The sequence below is a fragment of the Branchiostoma lanceolatum genome, chromosome 3 (genome assembly GCF_035083965.1).
Source record: "Branchiostoma lanceolatum isolate klBraLanc5 chromosome 3, klBraLanc5.hap2, whole genome shotgun sequence".
NCBI classification, from domain to species: Eukaryota; Metazoa; Chordata; class Leptocardii; order Amphioxiformes; family Branchiostomatidae; genus Branchiostoma; species Branchiostoma lanceolatum.
This window is the reverse complement of record NC_089724.1, coordinates 5619164-5637289: the sequence shown is the minus strand read 5'-3', so window position 1 is coordinate 5637289 and position 18126 is coordinate 5619164. Positions and strand designations below refer to the sequence as shown.

Sequence of the window (18126 nt, the reverse complement as noted above, 5' to 3'; positions counted from 1 at the left end):
AGCTGCATCTTCCGAGAATTTGTGAAACGTTGCCAAAGCATGTGGACATACATGTGTAGGTACAAATTGAAAATAATACCATTTGTACATTTCATTTAGGTTATATCCAAACTGATCGACGTTTATATCGTGTGAAATTTGTAAATATCGTCATGGCAACACATTATTTGGGGGCAGTTACCAAGTGCGCTACAACCTCATCTAGTTCGGCGCATGCGCTGTTCTGCACAGTGAATCCAATATGGTCGGTGTTCTGCGTCTCCCACTCGGGCTGCCTGATGACGTACTGACCAGCTGACTTCTGCTCGCCCGTTGATTGGTCGTTGCCGTACCACACCTGGAAGGTGAGATCCGGGCAGGGGAACAGGACCTCTACCCACCAGTCCCCGGGCAGGGTCCGACGGCTCTCCGGGAGAACGATGCGCCCCATCCCGCCGCCGTTCCACTCTTGCTCGTAGAAGATATCCAGCGTGGTCTGGGCGACGTAGCCGACGTGCTCGATGCGCACCCTCCCCGCCTGGCTGAAGCAGTCCGGCCCGGCGCCCCGGTTGAACCTGACGGTGACCGTGAGCGTGCTTCCCGCCAGCGGGGCCAGGTCCTCTTCGCTCAGGACGAACACGCCGTCGGTCGTCTGGGTGGAGGGGACGATCGTGCTCCTGCCGATCTTAAACTGTTGGAGAGACAAAAGTTGTTAAGTTTGAGAACCATTGTGATCTTTCAAGTGCTAATGTGTAGATAGTTTTAATCAAAAACATTGATATGTTTTTTTAAATGTGAACTTTATTTCTTCAGCAGAAATGTCCCTGGCCGGATCGGATGGGCCATCTGATCCTATCATGATTTACGAAAGAGACACATGCAACAAACCCTTAATCATTAAGTTTCTGTCAGTTTCAAAACCGTATTGATTTCAAAGATTACTAGTAATATCTTTTTTTTTTAATCTGAACGCTATCTCCTTCACAAAAGCGTCCCAATCCTATCATGATTTACAAAAGTTTTGATTTCAAACATTGATATCTTTATCAAAAATGTGAACGCTATTTCCTTACATTTACAAAAGTGTCCTTGTGATAATTTAGGAAAGAGACACATGTGACAAAGTGAACAAGCCCTTGATAAATATGTTTCTGTCAGTTTCAAAACTCAACTCACCACAGCATTGTTGACTGGGAACGGGAACTTGACGTCCACTTGCCCGGGATGGTCCGGGTCGGCCCGCGGTGGCGGGAAGTCTTCGGAGATGCTGATTTCTCCGATCGCCACGTTAGTCTTCAGGGTTTTGTAGACGAACTCTAGGCAGTTCTCACAACCCTCCGTCTCTTCTCCGGAATTTCCGGATTCCTCTCCGGTTCCGGATTCTCCACTGGACCCACCACCGGATTCGCCGTTGCCGCCGCCGGAGTTCCCGCCGTTGCAGTTCGTGTTGAAGTCGCAGGCGTCGCCGCTGACCTGTCCGCGCTGTTGCAGGCGGGAATCCCGCTCGGTCTGCGAGGCCACGACGTCCGCCTCCCAGCAACTGGTGTACGTGTCCTCGGGACCGTTGAAGCTCCAGGCCCACAGGAACGTGTAGCGGCCTGAGAACCCAAAAAGAGAGGACATAAGTAAATAAATCGTAAATCAAACATTTTAGAAGATCATTACGAAAACGAGAGTTTTGATATCAATTTCAGGCGGAGGAAAAGCAACAAAAGTTTTGATGCGTTTATCATTAAGGAAATGTAAGAGGTGAAAAAAACAGACGTACAGAAATGATATTCCATATATTTGCCTTGCATTTGTAAACATTTTGTTGCGTAGATAAATTATTTTGTCTTTGGCCAAACAAGCTTCAACATTAGAGTTACGAGAGATTTGGTGAAATCATTACGTGTCTTGTGACAAGCTATACCAATCCCACATATCCCGTTGACATAGCAAATGTTTGCTGTAGTTACCTGGTTGCATGTCGGTCGGTAGTGTGAAGTTGCCCGTGGCCAGAGCTTTGTCCGTGTTCTCACAAAACTTGGGCGCGTTCTGGTAGCCCGGCTTGGGGTATGACGTCATGACCGACTCGGGTTGGTTCCCCGTCGGAGAAACGCCGAGGTCCTCCAGCAGATCGAACTCGGAAAACTTCGGGTCGGCGTCGGCATCCTTCGGGCCGACGAAGATCTGGTTGCCGTTGTCGGGGATGTTGTTGTTGGTGCAGCCGGGATCGGCGACGTGGTTCTGTCACGGGAAAATAATAACGTGGTTAGTATAGTTGTCAGGCGTCGGAGAACGCAATCTATGGGATAGCTAACGAAAGACACATTAAGAATAAAATCAAAGCTATAATCGCCGGTCTTCTTGCAAGTTTGACAGGCTCACAAAATCTTAGATGGTCGGGTACCGGTAGACCGTAGCTAAATGCAAACCGTGTATTATATTTTTTGCAGTCAATCTTACTCTGGCCCTAATGCTAAGTCGGACTAGCTGAAAACAAGCTATGTCGAGGTAAGCAGGCGATCGAAGTAGGCGGCGAATTAGAACTAGGGCAGCCGAGAAAACCAGTGCATCGTCTGACGAGGTAACCAATAGGCAGACCATAACAGGCCACAGCCTTATAGTTAAGGACAAAGTATCCAAAAGGCAGACCATGATAACAAGCCGCAGTACTAGTCTTACCTTGGTAGGGTGTGTGAAGACGACCTTCTGCCCGGGGTAGTACACCGCCATCGGGTGCTCCGCCGTGTACGCTCCGGCGTCGTTCCTAGTCGTGCGGCACGGCTGGTCTTCCTTCCCGTGGAAGTTGTACCCCTTATCGGTGCCGAACGGAACGTTCTTCGGCACCAACTCGTGGGCGGACCGAGGGAAGGCCCGGCACTTCCCGGCGTCCCAGTCCGCGCCGTTCATCTCCGTGTAGTCCGTGCAGGCGACCCAGGAGTGCCCGGCCACCAGAACCGGCAGCAGCGAGACCAACCCGCTCAGAAAAGTGCTTCTAGATAGCTTCATCTCTAGTCAATACTATACGGTACAAAACGCTTACAAACTCTCAGGCAAAAGTCGTCAGGAATTGGCGGTAGTAGACGATCCAGTCCCACTTCTTCTTCTTCCTCTTCTTCTTCCCGATTTCAGGAGACTGAGATTTAGCCGTAGTTTGAACATCTTTATACTGATCCCAGTCACGAAACTTAACTTGACGGAAATAATCTTTCATTCATAGTAAAATCCGTGACGTATGGGCGATAATTTCCCTCCATTCAGGTAACCAGTCCGACCACTTCTTGACGTGATCCTACCACAATGTGACGGAAATCTTTCCAAAACATTTCATCCCAGTGGCGTGTTTAGGGTAATCGGACCCTTTTTTTACAGGTGATTAGTTTGACACCTTCAATCCTTATCTGTGCCCAAAATAGACGACAAATCGCTGGCACCTTTAGCCTAAATCACAGGCATGTTAATCTGGATCTTCAGCCCAGTTTGCAATTGTAACTGTGGGTGCCAATAGTTAAGTTTTTGTCACTTCGTATTGTCCTGTCTCTTGAATGCGGGCACTTCTTTCTGGCAGGCTTTAACGAACGAATGAAGACCTTTATTGTACGCACATACCCAATGGGTTCAGTACAGGTCACAACAGAAAAGTCACAGTTTTCATATACATATATATATAGCAAGCTAGCACTAGTCTAACAAATAACGTTAATTTGGCCCCTTCTCGCTTCTTAGTAATGGTATAAACATATGTAAAGATGTGCTTAATAATCAAGGGTTTGTCTAAAGCCATTAGAAATAAGAACTTTTCCGTGTTGCCTAGGTGTATGAAATGGGGAAACATATATTGTGCTTGTTTATAAAGCTCAGCTCTCTCTTCATTGCATAAACTATATTCAAATACAAAGTGTTGCTCATTCTCTATCCTATCTAAATTACAATACCGGCGGAGCTTCCATGTAAGACATCACGAAATCGCCGGCGAATGCACCCGGATACACGGCGACATGCCGACCTGCGTGCCGATTACCGGCGTTACGAACGTCCCTTGCTCGCACGTAAATGTTGCCCAACTTGTGTGGGTCCACATCACGAAATCGCCGGCGAATGCACCCAGACACACGGCGACATGGCGACCTGCGTGCCGATTACCGGCGCTACGAACGTCCCATGCTCGCACGTAAATGTTTCCCGACATGTGTGGGTCGACTTCTTCTTCGGGGCAAACGGAGCTCTCTTCCGCCTAAGTCGACTTTGGCACCCGGTGGTAGAGGAGGTCACTATTCTTAAACGAGAGAAGGAATAGGCAGCGCTTCTCTAAGGCTTGTGGTATAAGTGGTACACGGTGGTATAGGTGGTTTTCATACTGAGACGAGCGAAGGGATAGGCATCGCTACTCTAAGGCTTGTGGTATAAGTGGTACACGGTGGTATAGGTGGTTTTCATACTGAGACGAGCGAAGGAATAGGCATCGCTACTCTAAGGCTTGTGGTATAAGTGGTACACGGTGGTATAGGTGGTTTTCATACTGAGACGAGCGAAGGAATAGGCATCGCTACTCTAAGGCTTGTGGTATAAGTGGTACACGGTGGTATAGGTGGTTTCCATACTGAGACGAGCGAAGGAATAGGCATCGCTACTCTAAGGCTTGTGGTATAAGTGGTACACGGTGGTATAGGTGGTTTTCATACTGAGACAATTGAAGGAATAGGCAGCGCTACTCTAAGGCTTGTGGTATAAGTGGTACACGGTGGTATAGGTGGTTTTCATACTGAGACGAGCGAAGGAATAGGCATCGCTACTCTAAGGCTTGTGGTATAAGTGGTACACGGTGGTATAGGTGGTTTTCATACTGAGACGAGCGAAGGAATAGGCATCGCTACTCTAAGGCTTGTGGTATAAGTGGTACACGGTGGTATAGGTGGTTTTCATACTGAGAAGATCGAAGGAATAGGCATCGCTACTCTAAGGCTTGTGGTATAAGTGGTACACGGTGGTATAGGTGGTTTTCATACTGAGACGAGCGAAGGAATAGGCATCGCTACTCTAAGGCTTGTGGTATAAGTGGTACACAGTGGTATAGGTGGTTTTCATACTGAGACGAGCGAAGGAATAGGCAGCGCTACTCTGTGGTATAGGTGTTTCATACTTAGACGAGTGAAGGAATAGGCAGCACTACTTAAAGGCTTGTGGTATAAGTGGTACACGGTGGTATAGGTGGTTTTCATACTGAGACGAGCGAAGGAATAGGCAGCGCTACTCTGTGGTATAGGTGTTTCATACTTAGACGAGTGAAGGAATAGGCAGCACTACTTAAAGGCTTGTGGTATAAGTGGTACACGGTGGTATAGGTGGTTTTCATACTGAGACGAGCGAAGGAATAGGCAGCACTACTTAAAGGCTTGTGGTATAAGTGGTACACGGTGGTATAGATGGTTTTCATCATATACCACCGTGTACCACTTATGGCTTGTGGTATAAGTGGTACACGGTGGTATAGGTGTTCCATACTTAGACAGCGCTACTCTAAGGCTTGTGGTATAAGTGATACACGGTGGTATAGGTGGTTTTCATCATAAACCACCGTGTACCACTTATGGCTTGTGGTATAAGTGGTACACGGTGGTATATGATGAAAACCACCTATACCACCGTGTACCACTTATACCACAAGCCTTAGAGTAGCGCTGCCTATTCCTTCACTCGTCTAAGTATGAAACACCTATACCACCGTGTACCACTTGTACCACAAGCCATAAGTGGTACACGGTGGTATATGATGAAAACCACCTATACCACCGTGTACCACTTATTTCACAAGCCTTAGAGTAGCGCTGCATATTCCTTCACTCGTCTAAGTATGAAACACCTATACCACCGTGTACCACTTATACCACAAGCCATAAGTGGTACACGGTGGTATATGATGAAAACCACCTATACCACCGTGTACAACTTATACCACAAGCCTTAGAGTAGCGCTGCCTATTCCTTCGCTCGTCTCAGTATGAAAACCACCTATACCACCGTGTACCACTTATACCACGAGCCTTAGAGTAGCGCTGCCTATTCCTTCGCTCGTCTCAGTATGAAAACCACCTATACCACCGTGTACCACTTATACCACAAGCCTTAGAGTAGCGATGCCTATTCCTTCGCTCGTCTCAGTATGAAAACTACCTATACCACCGTGTACCACTTATACCACAAGCCTTAGAGTAGCGCTGCCTATTCCTTCACTCGTCTAAGTATGAAATACCTATACCAGCGTGTACCACTTATACCACAAGCCATAAGTGGTACACGGTGGTATATGATGAAAACCACCTATACCACCGTGTACAACTTATACCACAAGCCTTAGAGTAGCGATGCCTATTCCTTCGCTCGTCTCAGTATGAAAACCACCTATACCACCGTGTACCTCTTATACCACAAGCCTTAGAGTAGCGATGCCTATTCCTTCGATCGTCTCAGTATGAAAACCACCTATACCACCGTGTACCACTTATACCACAAGCCTTAGAGTAGCGATGCCTATTCCTTCGCTCGTCTCAGTATGAAAACTACCTATACCACCGTGTACCACTTATACCACAAGCCTTAGAGTAGCGCTGCCTATTCCTTCACTCGTCTAAGTATGAAATACCTATACCACCGTGTACCACTTATACCACAAGCCATAAGTGGTACACGGTGGTATATGATGAAAACCACCTATACCACCGTGTACAACTTATACCACAAGCCTTAGAGTAGCGATGCCTATTCCTTCGCTCGTCTCAGTATGAAAACCACCTATACCACCGTGTACCTCTTATACCACAAGCCTTAGAGTAGCGATGCCTATTCCTTCGATCGTCTCAGTATGAAAACCACCTATACCACCGTGTACCACTTATACCACAAGCCTTAGAGTAGCGATGCCTATTCCTTCGCTCGTCTCAGTATGAAAACCACCTATACCACCGTGTACCACTTATACCACAAGCCTTAGAGTAGCGATGCCTATTCCTTCGATCGTCTCAGTATGAAAACCACCTATACCACCGTGTACCACTTATACCACAAGCCTTAGAGTAGCGCTGCCTATTCCTTCGCTCGTCTCAGTATGAAAACCACCTATACCACCGTGTACCACTTATACCACAAGCCTTAGAGTAGCGATGCCTATTCCTTCGCTCGTCTCAGTATGAAAACCACCTATACCACCATGTACCACTTATACCACAAGCCTTAGAATAGCGATGCCTATTCCTTCTCTCGTTTAAGAATAGTGACCTCCTCTACCATCGGGTGCCAAATTCGACTTAGGCGGAAGAGAGCTCCGTCTTCCCCGAAGAAGAAGTCGACCCACACAAGTCGGGAAACATTTACGTGCGAGCATGGGACGTTCGTAGCGCCGGTAATCGGCACGCAGGTCGCCATGTCGCCGTGTGTCTGGGTGCATTCGCCGGCGATTTCGTGACGTGGACCCACACAAGTCGGGCAACATTTACGTGCGAGCAAGGGACGTTCGTAGCGCCGGTAATCGGCACGCAGGTCGGCATGTCGCCGTGTATCCGGGTGCATTCGCCGGCGATTTCGTGATGTCTTACATGGAAGCTCCGCCACAATACCTACATATATTCGTTGTTACAGGGGAGTGCGGTTATGACGTCCGGTTTCAATTTGTAGTTTGTAGCAGCTGGTTAACCGGTTTCTGGTCACATTGTGTGACAGCACACCAACAGCTTTTACTCAAGAATGTCTAGACGTTAGAGATTCTTTCAGTGGTTGTGAAAGCTCATTCTCATCCGACATCCCATACTATACACTCTTGTATAAGATAGATTCGACTTATGAAACTGTAGTTATGTACCAGTAGATGCCATACATTGCAGTAAAATTATTGTTGACTGAAATATCCTTTGTGCCTTTTCTTTTTCTGTCAAGTTCTGATATTCGCTCTGGCATTTGTAATGTAAGTCGCACAAGGCGTTATTTCTGAAACTGGACATTTTATAAGACGGCTTTGTGTGAAACACTACTTTCATTAGTAACTAGATCAACTTGAAGATGATTGAAGACTTCTTTCCAGTACTCCTGAGCACGTCTAACTCTTGTATTTGTTCAAACGATGACATTAACACATCGTGCCAGGGTGTCGACTAAAGAAGTAGTCTCTACCAAACTAACTACGCCGACTATAGGGGGAATATTTGCCAGGGAAGTTTGGCCACCAGAGGGTTTCATTTGCAGGCGCATTGTTAACCTTACGGTGGACGTGACTACTGGCCAATTTACTCATCATTTTTTTGCCGAATTCTACTATCGATACGCCTGGTGGAGGCTACTAAAGAAGTAGGTCAGTCCACTGGTCAGTCTCGGTTCGCCCTGCTTACCTCATTGTGCGTTACAACCGGTCAGGTCAGAATGTGACGTCACAGGTCCGTCGGGACAGGATGTGACGTCATAGACTCTTTAGGGACAGGGTGGGACGTCGACGTCTAGATCTAGACCCGTTGGGAACAGGATATGACGTCTAGATCTAGGATATGACGTGTAGCCGGGCGGTGACGTCCATTAGATGATGTCACCATGTGCCCCAGTAACTGTATCAGTGGGTTAACGTAAGCCAGGACGGTATACTTTCGTAAATTAGGGTTAGCTTTAACTGTGTTATCTATCTATTCGAACCATTTTGACCCAGCCTACGGATGTCCGTCCCGACAACTGTATCAGTGAATCTAAAGCAGATACCGGATTGGGAGAAAAGATCGTTGAGTTTTTCTGTCGACCTTTTTCCTAACCTTACCGAAAAGAGTAGGGGTCCGTCCCGGCGTTAGTGGATCAAACCTTACACCGTCTGGTCCGGGTTGACCTCTTGAAAAGCTGATAGTCACCTGTTATGTCAATCCTTTTCAATAGATAGGTAAATAAAGCTGTAATGTCAGCCCAAAACGCGCTAGGAGGGTACACGTATGACTCGGTAGTAGGATAAGGAACAATAAGGGAGCAAGCAGTCCGAAAACGTTATGTAAACGGTTCTCTCCCAATATTTGCTAGGGGAGCATGACTTGGTAGTAGGATAAGGAACAATAAGGAACAAGACCTATTCACTGCTAAAAAAATCATGAACTTGGCACTTGCAGAAAATTTGACCTCAAACTTTGAAGCTCCGCTGCAGTACTGTAACTACCCGATAAGAGGCCCATTATCGAACTTGACCTTCCCTTTCCCGACCCCTTCCTATCTACCGAATATCATGCAGGACAATGCACACTATCTTGAAATTAGGTTGTCCACAAATAAACACACATACATACATACACAGCCAGCTGCAGTACCATAGGAAAATACCAAGTGAACCATTTTCGAACTTGACCTTCCTTACCACAACCTACACGCTACTCACCTACTTAATATCATTGGGATCCATTCGCAACTTCTCGAGTTATGCTGTTGACCTACGTACATGCACACCCACACCACAGCCGATCCACCCTGGCACAACTGAAAACATAACCTCCTTGGCTAACTTAAAGGTAACCAGGCATGCCGGCAGTCAGAAAGCGTTATGTATACGGTTCTCTCCCAATATCTGCTTGGAGAGTATGCCTCGGTGGTTAGAATATCAATGATTAAGGAGCGCCACTTTAATTCTTATGTTTGTAAAGAGTTGCAGAATGCACCAAATTTTCAACTGTTTTATTTACATTCATAGCCAGTCCATATCAGCACAACCAGCAGACTACAGCAACTTTAACATTATTCTTTACGTGTCTACATATATAATGTTACACTCTCAAAACTTTTATTTTGATATGAAATGTTAAATAGTACTGATGCTAAATAGGCGAACAATCTTTCTCCATTATTACAGATGCTATCTCGTGATCTTCAACACTCTTCTCTAAAACAAGTTAGTTTTGTTACACTGGTAGGGTAGCTTGCTCGAGAGAATTGAACCTGTCTTTTTTTACTAGTTCAAACTTCAACGGATGATACAATGATGTGGAATATCCTTGTTAAGCAGGAGTCCGGACGTCTTTTATTTGTGTGGCACCTAAGCCTTGCCACGTACATCCACAGTGTACGGAGAAGCGAGAAGGACAGGACCTGGTGTTCCGTGAGGCGGCGGTAGGTGGCGCTGCCATGTCGCCCCTTTGACTATTACTTGCCGAACTTTCCAGCAACCTAATGTGAGAGAAAAGGCAAACGTAAGATTGTGTTTGCAAGATTAGCTCACGGCGTCTTTTTGTTACCGGGCCCCACGTTGATTTTAAGTCCGAATTAACCTGTTGACTGCCTGTGGGTCATACTATGTTGTTGTGTTGCAATACTCAGATAAAGAACAAAGATATAGTAATGTGCTGAACTTCTACCTAAACTTGCTACACTGTACAGTCTAGCTTGCAATCATCCTATCATATACCTATGAATGTGATATCATGATCAGCATAGGAGGACAAAATTTAAAGCTCAAATATCTAAGAACAAAGAAGTTACCATACCCGTCCTCTCTGTGCACCTCCGGCTGAGCCCGGCTTGTTGCTGTGGAAAAAAAATGCAGGAAATCAGCACGTTGTAACAACATCACAGATACACCTACTACTTACACCCCCTTTAGAGGCTGCGAACACTGAGCGATCAATGATTTGGCATGTACTCAAAGAATTTTCATGGACAAAGATTGGATCTTTTTTACAGTGTGTGTTGTTATTCACATCATACTTTTACATCGTGCATCATATTCCAGTCACGAAACCAAGGGTCACACAGATCCAGTCAATTTGTTCGTCCTACTGTTGATCATCTATCGCCGTCTAGTCGAAAGGGTGCGTTTCTATTAGTTTCATTGGTACACACTTTTGTTGTTGACGAGATGGCGCCGGCCATTGATCAAGTTTCGAAACCAACCAACCAGCTTCGTTACTGGGGTATCACTATCAGTGCGACCCGGTAGTTCGACCCAAGTAATCTCATGATGAGAATATGGTTTATAACGTTAGATAAAACATGTACTAGCAAATCTACCGCAACAATACTTACAATTTGCCCATGGCCTCGTTTATGGTTGTCCTCAAACGGTCCATCTGAAGAAGGTAAATGCCACAAATGAACACTTGAACTTTAAAAGAAACCAAGAACAGCAGTGGTAACAGTGTTTGTACGAGTCTGATATTTCAAACAAAACAAAACAGACTATCTATGAGTGAGCCGTGGCGGTGGTAGATTCCGTCTCACTGCCACCTTTGATTCACTCCTGACGTCATCACGTTTCTGGTTTCCCGACAGTAAGCGCAGTGAACTAATCAGACATCTGATGAAGGTTGGCGAGATCGACTGAAAAATGTTGAGTGTTTTCTTTGTGTTGGAACAAGGCTCAGAGTGCACAATTAAAACAAAGTATCATTCATTCATTCATCGATCCCAATACTTATCGTAAATGCCGACCGCAACCGACGCACCTACATGTATGTATACACAACAGACTTTGGACTTCGCAATGATAGTATCTCATGATAATGTCCACGGATCCAGAAAAGGAAGACACTGCAAGAACCTACTGAGTCTACTGAGGGCAGACCTAAAAGAAAGAGGACTAGGACCTTTGCGGTCAGAAAGAAAACTACGGGAGTTAAGGAAGCTCGAGATGAACCGGGCAAAGTGGAGAGACTTGAAGAAAGACTGATTGCAGCTGCAGGGTATTCAGACCACTGCAGCAGCAGAACACAGTGGACTATTAATACTACTGCAGAATCATATTGATACTGCGACTATACCTACACCTTCACTTATAATATTAGGTAATGCTGTTGATTTTCTTATCATACTCAATACACTGTTGTTGATTGCAAAATATATGTATTTACAAAAAGACACACTTGCAATGGGTTTCTTGCTTATGTTAAATGTTACCACAGAAAAGAATACATCATTGCACAAAATTCTGGAAAAATTGAGAAATATTTAGTTAAGTGGGAGACACTATGTTATAAATTGTTAGATTAGTTGACTGGGAAAAGTTGCAAATTGTTTCATTGGTTTTTGAGTTCATTTTATGTTCATGTACCTGTAAATTTCATTGTTGTCGGAAATTCTAAATAAACATTTTGTTTTAAATACTACAGTACTATACTTGTACTCACGTCATGAACCTGTCGCTGCACTTTGTCCTTCATGTCGTACAGCTCCTCCTCGGAGAACTTGAGCCTGTCCTGCAGCTCCTGCGCCTTCTCGCGCAGCTCGTGGTCGGACATGGAGCCGAGGTCCGGCAGGGCCTTGACGCGGGCCAGGATCTTCTTCCGCTTGGCCTCCTGCGCCAGCTGCCGCTTGCTGGGACCCTTCTCCTTCCCCTCCAACTGTGGAGGTGAACGAAGAACACGGCGGGCGAAAGCGTTAAACGTTTTGCAAAGCTTGAAACAACAGGAGTGTATTGTGTGCTCTGCCGTGTTATAAGGCAACTGTCGTGTTGAGGTCACCTGAGTTAGCGCCGAATGGCAACCGCTCCAAACCCTTACGATCTGGCCCGCCCGAAAGGCTTCTCGCAATTCAGCCTCTGGCTGCGAAGAAAGAGTAGTCGGCCCACCCAAAAATAGATGATACATTATTTCACTGATCCCCATGCAGTTGTTAGCTCCAGGTTGTCTTGCTTGTCTTCTTGTTGTAGAGAAAGTACATTTTTCCGTCTCTCTCGTGGAGGCGATCCAATACTTATAAAACGCGATAACTTATTTGACAAATTCTTTGACATACTAACCACAATTCATCTTGCTGCGCATGCGCAGTGACAGGTGCTTACCCGGGACAGGTAGCCGCCTATGTGAAGGTTCACGTTGGCCAGCTTCTTCTTCCTGTCGTCCTCCTCTTTGCGCTTGCGCTCTTCTTCCTCACGCTGCTTCATCAAGCGAGCCTGGAGAGGAATTCATTTCTTCATAAGAAATGTGTTTCTTGCATGATCGTTTCTGGTGTTTTACACAATTAGATTTCAGTTACACGACTTATGAACAGGAAGATCAGAGTTTCTTTACCTTCTCCTCGGCCACTCTCTCCCGCTCTCTATCCTTGCGGGCTGCTTCTTTGTCCGCCATCTCCGCTTTGCGTTTCTCCTAGCATGGAAGGTGACAACAGGTTTATCAAGGTCAAGATGTTTGGCAGTGATGGAAAATACGAGTCACTGTCTTTCAATCTTATTACAATACGCTCTAGCTCGCTGTCGTCGGAAATCCCCAAAAACACATCCACATTGACTCACCGGACCATACTGTTTCACTAGACAAAGTCAGAATACTGGACACTGCTCTACAGGACTTCTTTATGAGAGGTATAGAGAAGGCAATATACAGGGTACTCCAGCCATCAGTCAACAGAAACGGTGGGCGTCACGCATCGATATCCGCAAAGGCACGTGTCAATAATTCGAGAGTTTACATTCGAAGTGATCGGTCATTATCGATCCTGAAGAAGGCTACAGTGGTCGTTGAAAATTTCTATGGAAAGAGAGGCGAGGAAAACCAAAAGATTGGGGTAGGGTTTTGTAAGTATTGGACGATAGGGAAGAAGAAAAGCATCAGATAAGGGGGAGATAGAAATGGTGGAAGGGGAAGAAAAGATGGAGGCCCCGACATAACACCCATATCATAACCCGAACAGAGAGCGGAGTGAGGAGGAATTTGATACTATCCAAGCTCGCACCGCGCGGGAGAGGGTAAGATATCCATAATTAACATAAGGCATTCATTCTGTGGTCGCGGAGTAGGAACAGGCGGCGAACCAGTAAGCACCTAGGAAAAGTAACGGGAGGACCTCCGAAAGAAATTTGAAAAATCGATCCGTGTATACCTTTGAGTCGGAAGAATTATAGTTTTAGCATTGTACTCTGATTACTTCCAACACAGATAAACTTCCATGATAATTTGAAGACATAATCATGTAAAGGTATCTGGATGAAGCTCGTTTTCTCCATTTTATTCAACATTTAATATGCACCTTATGATATTACCAACAGGTGCTGTTACTGTATTCCTCTCGGAACGAAAGAAGCCCGTTAATGAAGAATTTCAATCAAGATGTATGAAATTATTGAAGAAAGCAATAAAAGATGTTTCCTCACCCTTCGCACGATGAGCAGCCGTAGTTCTTCTTCCTCCTTTTCTCGCTTGTCGAAGTGTTTCTTGATGAAATCTTCTAACTCCAGGTGGTCCTTCTGACGCCTTTTGTCGGCCATTTGCTGTAACAGGGAAATCCCACGTACTTTTTAATGGCACCACTTATCAAAATAGCGCGGCGATTAATCATGTTTATGCCCAGTTATGATAAACCCAAAGTGCTTTGGATAGCGCATGGATATCTGAGACCGGCCCTGTGCACTAGCCTAAATTGTGCCATCTGATTACTACCGGAGATCCTACACTCGCTACCCTGAAAAAAAATCAGGGTAGTGAGTGTAGGAGCCCCGGTAGTATTCGGATGACACCTAGGCTACTGTGCACGACTGTGTTTTGTTTCTCGGCTTATAAAACGTTCAGAGCACATCAACGTAGATTCCGGTCGACACATGGAGTTAAATATTAGGTTTACTGCACGTACGTGCTTTAGATAATGTAGATTTACTCTATATGCCAAAGCCTTAAGATTAATTTTGGCACTAAGCTTAGTCTAAAGAATAAAGAATAGAGTGAACATCACATCTTAGGGATGATATCCTAAAATCTTAACACAAACCACTACTTTAGACAGAGAGCAAAAAGTACCACAATGCGCTATAAATAGTCACCTTCTCCATATGAAAACTCATTGAACGACCGTTATGGTCACGCAAACATTGCAAATGAACATCAAAGTACATTCTCTAGTCTATCTGTCAACAAGTCTCTTTTATTTATTTTATTCATTGGTTCAGTATGTACATGCCAGGTTTACCCAACTAGCCGGAGGCTATTACTAAGGGCGAACCCATGTGTGGTCATGGGACTGTAGGTTTTGGACCATCGCACACCGGGGCATGCCCCTACTCTTTTTCGAAAGTTGTGGTGGGTTCTTTTTACGTGCGCGGGGTGTGGCTCTCCCCGAACACGGGGCATTAACGTCCTATCCGAGGGACGTTCCTAACCCTACATGAGCTAGGTCTCTTCACTAGGTCAACGAAAAAAATCTCAACGTGACATACCCCAAGCCTGGCTTCGACGTCTTCGTCTCCTTCATACTTAGGCTGCTCGTAGGTCCTAGAAACAAAAGAAACAATGTTTTTGTAGTGTCCAAAATTTTCCATGAGGTCATTTTATGGAACTTAGAGGTAGACCTCTTGCCAATTACGGCCGCCATTTTGAATTTCCCGGGGTCAGCTCGCAGTCATGGATCGGCGGACCAAAACGAGGTTGCTTCTTATAAGCCTGTATTTAAATATAGGTATGCAATCTTCGGTGGTACATGTCGAACCTCTTAGGTGAAATACTGCAATACATGTGCCTTTTAGACAAATGAGTAGGATAGCTGCATCAGGAAAGAGCACCAGAACAACCCATGGCCAGTACAGTGTCTTAACGGTTGAGATCAGCAGACGTGAGGGTGCAAGGGTTCTTCTTCGGGAGGACAGCACTATTAAATGGACATCAACCAAAATGAAGATGGTCTTTATCAAAATTAGTAGATTCAAAACTATTTTGGACATGCTTGGGAAGAAGACGGCCAACGGGGATGTCAGCAGACATTTCTCTATTCTCCAAGCAGAGGTTTCGGTCAAGAGGGCTAGGAGTGGCCGCGATTCCATCAGAAACGTTAAAAATGGCGACCACTTCTATCCCTCTCGACCGAAGCCTCTGCTTGGAGAATACCATAACTCTAGATCTCCCAACGTCACCAGAAGAAGAAGAATACTTACGATGGTATGAACTTAGGCTTGGGTTTGGCCTGCTCCGGTTCCGGCTCGGGTTCTGGCTCTGGCTCCGGCTCCGGCTCAGGTTCCGGTTCAGCTTCGGGTTCCGGTTCCGGTTCCGGCTCTTCCTCAGCAGCCTCCTCCTCTTCCTCAACCTCCTCCTCACCTTCATACCTGCACAAAAATTAGAAAGTATGAGTACAGGTACAGGTTCCTAACTTTACTTAGAACCAACTGTTTGTACGAATTGGCAAAAGGCGATTCTAGGAGGACGAAGGTTCACCCACATTTTTCTGATGAACTGTGTGATGAATAGGCTGCTAGGTACATGCATGTACATGACCACGCCTCTTGGTGTCTCATAAAATCAGTAACTTCGTAGTAGGATTATCTATTGCAATCAACATTTGCTTTCCGATAAAAACAATACATCATATAGAAAGAGGCAGAGGTACATCGATAAATATAAAATAAAAGACAACAATATGAAAATTTACATCATAGTGGTCGCCTGCATGTACGATGTTGCTTTGGCCTGAATCTAGATTTAGCCTTATGGCGTCGAAGCTTCCCCCTGGTTATCCTTTTAAAACACGCATCCATTTTTTACTTGCTAGCGACATAAACGAATATGGACTCATAGGAGACTTACAGGCCACGATGTGAATTGACCATAATATTGCAGTTCAGCAACAGATCGCTAGTTCTTTTCCATTTTGGTCTGCGTCGCATCCCGGCACGCCAGTGCGCATCTTCATACACAAGGATATCAAAAATCATAAGTTGTACTTACTCTTCCTCCTGATCGCTCATGGCTGTTAGAAGTTGACTGAAAAAACAAAACAACAAATGTCAGGCTCAGAAGAAAACGAGCTGCTTTTAATTTTTTCAGCAAAAACTATTTTCTATTGGCCCGACGTATTCAAGTCTTTCGCTCTCTCACCAGTGATGATAAAAAAACGCAACCTGTCTTCAAGTGGTGTACACTTTTTGCTTGTGTTCTTTTCTATCTTGCCTCGGATAGTCAGTTATGGCGACCGCTTCCTTCAAAATCTATGTTATAGACGACTACATCGGTTTAGCAGTACGTTGCATTTCATTTCCTTTCGTTTACATCAAGACAGAAAAAACACAGTTTGAAAGCCTGTCAACAGTTAAAGGTAAAATTACGTCCTAAAGACAATTAATGGGGGAGGGGGGTAATGACCTTGTTGGGTCACCCGTGGTAGCGATTTTTTCCCTCCTTTCAAAACTACATCAGTTCCCGACAACAGAAAAACAACCAAACCTACCTTTCTGTTTAAAGCAGCAATACAACTTCCTTGTGGGAGAAAGCGTACTCCCCTGGTGAAAAGAAAACGGCGCTCGGAAGTTAGCAGAGACCGACCTGAGAACGGAACTCTACTCTCCGGACCAGCGCTCGGAACGGTTCGGAAGAGCGCTACAGAAAAATGCGACGTTTCCTTTCTCGGGTACATGGTTGGAGTTTGGTCCTGTTATGGGCGTTCGCTGCCATATAGTACGGGACGCTTCAAGTCTTATCAGCTGTCACACGGATATATTTAACGTGGGAAATAGGAAGGTACTAAGAGAGATGAAGCCATGTATTTATGAACGATGAAGGGCTGTTTCCGGGACCCGTCCCTTCTTGTTGCTTGTTTGTTTGTTTGTTTGTTTGTTTGTTTTGTTTGTTGTGATGGTGCCCCGTCTGTCCAAAAAAATCTTAACTTCATGACATGACATTGAAGGAAATATGTTTTTATTAGCTTAAAATGACAGATCTAACAAAGAAACGTGTTTTCATTGATCTGGGGAAATTGTGAAACTCCTGTTGACCATTAGGAATACACGCGATACGCGTACGGATTGGCTTGTATCGATACACAGAAGTAACTGGTATGCGTGGCCATCTCGTTTTATCAAAAATATCAGAAGATATCTCTAGAATGGGAAGGAACATTTTTGCACACCCATCCCTTTCGATTGACTTCTCCGATCTTTTCGTCTGAAATTGCTCATGAGCCCATCGCTTTGCTTTCTAAAGGATTTTCCAACCTCCCCGTTTCTGCTCTGATTAGAAAGTATCACACATATAACATCTACTAACATAATTCCGTCAGGGTACATAATTCCGCCACACTGAGAAGATTCGTCCAAACAGATCTCCAACCCAACGTCCCCCAGTATAATGCACTGCATATCTGGGGGTGCTGCACTAGAGATCTCTCAAACCCACTGTTGGTGTGGCGGATTTATGTACCCCGGCGGATTAATGTTAATGGAGGTTGATATATGAAGTACTTCAAAGTAGG

At 45.2% G+C, this 18126-nt stretch overlaps 2 protein-coding genes across 2 annotated transcripts; both read right to left on the bottom strand.

Moving 5' to 3' along the window:
- Nucleotides 1-130: 130 nt before the first annotated feature.
- On the bottom strand, nt 131-3083 carry LOC136429844 (uncharacterized). The gene is made up of 4 exons (XM_066419882.1): nt 2647-3083; nt 1938-2208; nt 1156-1577; nt 131-670 (listed from the first exon to the last, which is right to left on the bottom strand). Exons 1-4 carry the CDS (start codon nt 2971-2973, stop codon nt 164-166), a joined length of 1527 nt encoding a protein of 508 aa, XP_066275979.1. The 5' UTR covers nt 2974-3083; the 3' UTR covers nt 131-163.
- Nucleotides 3084-9630: 6547 nt separating this feature from the next.
- Nucleotides 9631-17252, bottom strand: LOC136429843 (troponin T, slow skeletal muscle-like). Its single transcript, XM_066419881.1, has 11 exons — nt 17107-17252; nt 16608-16643; nt 15821-15988; nt 15110-15164; nt 14054-14170; nt 12972-13049; nt 12743-12853; nt 12090-12302; nt 10990-11033; nt 10452-10491; nt 9631-10134 (listed from the first exon to the last, which is right to left on the bottom strand). Exons 2-11 carry the CDS (start codon nt 16625-16627, stop codon nt 10111-10113), a joined length of 870 nt encoding a protein of 289 aa, XP_066275978.1. The 5' UTR covers nt 16628-16643; nt 17107-17252; the 3' UTR covers nt 9631-10110.
- Between the last annotated feature and the right edge of the window lie 874 nt (nt 17253-18126).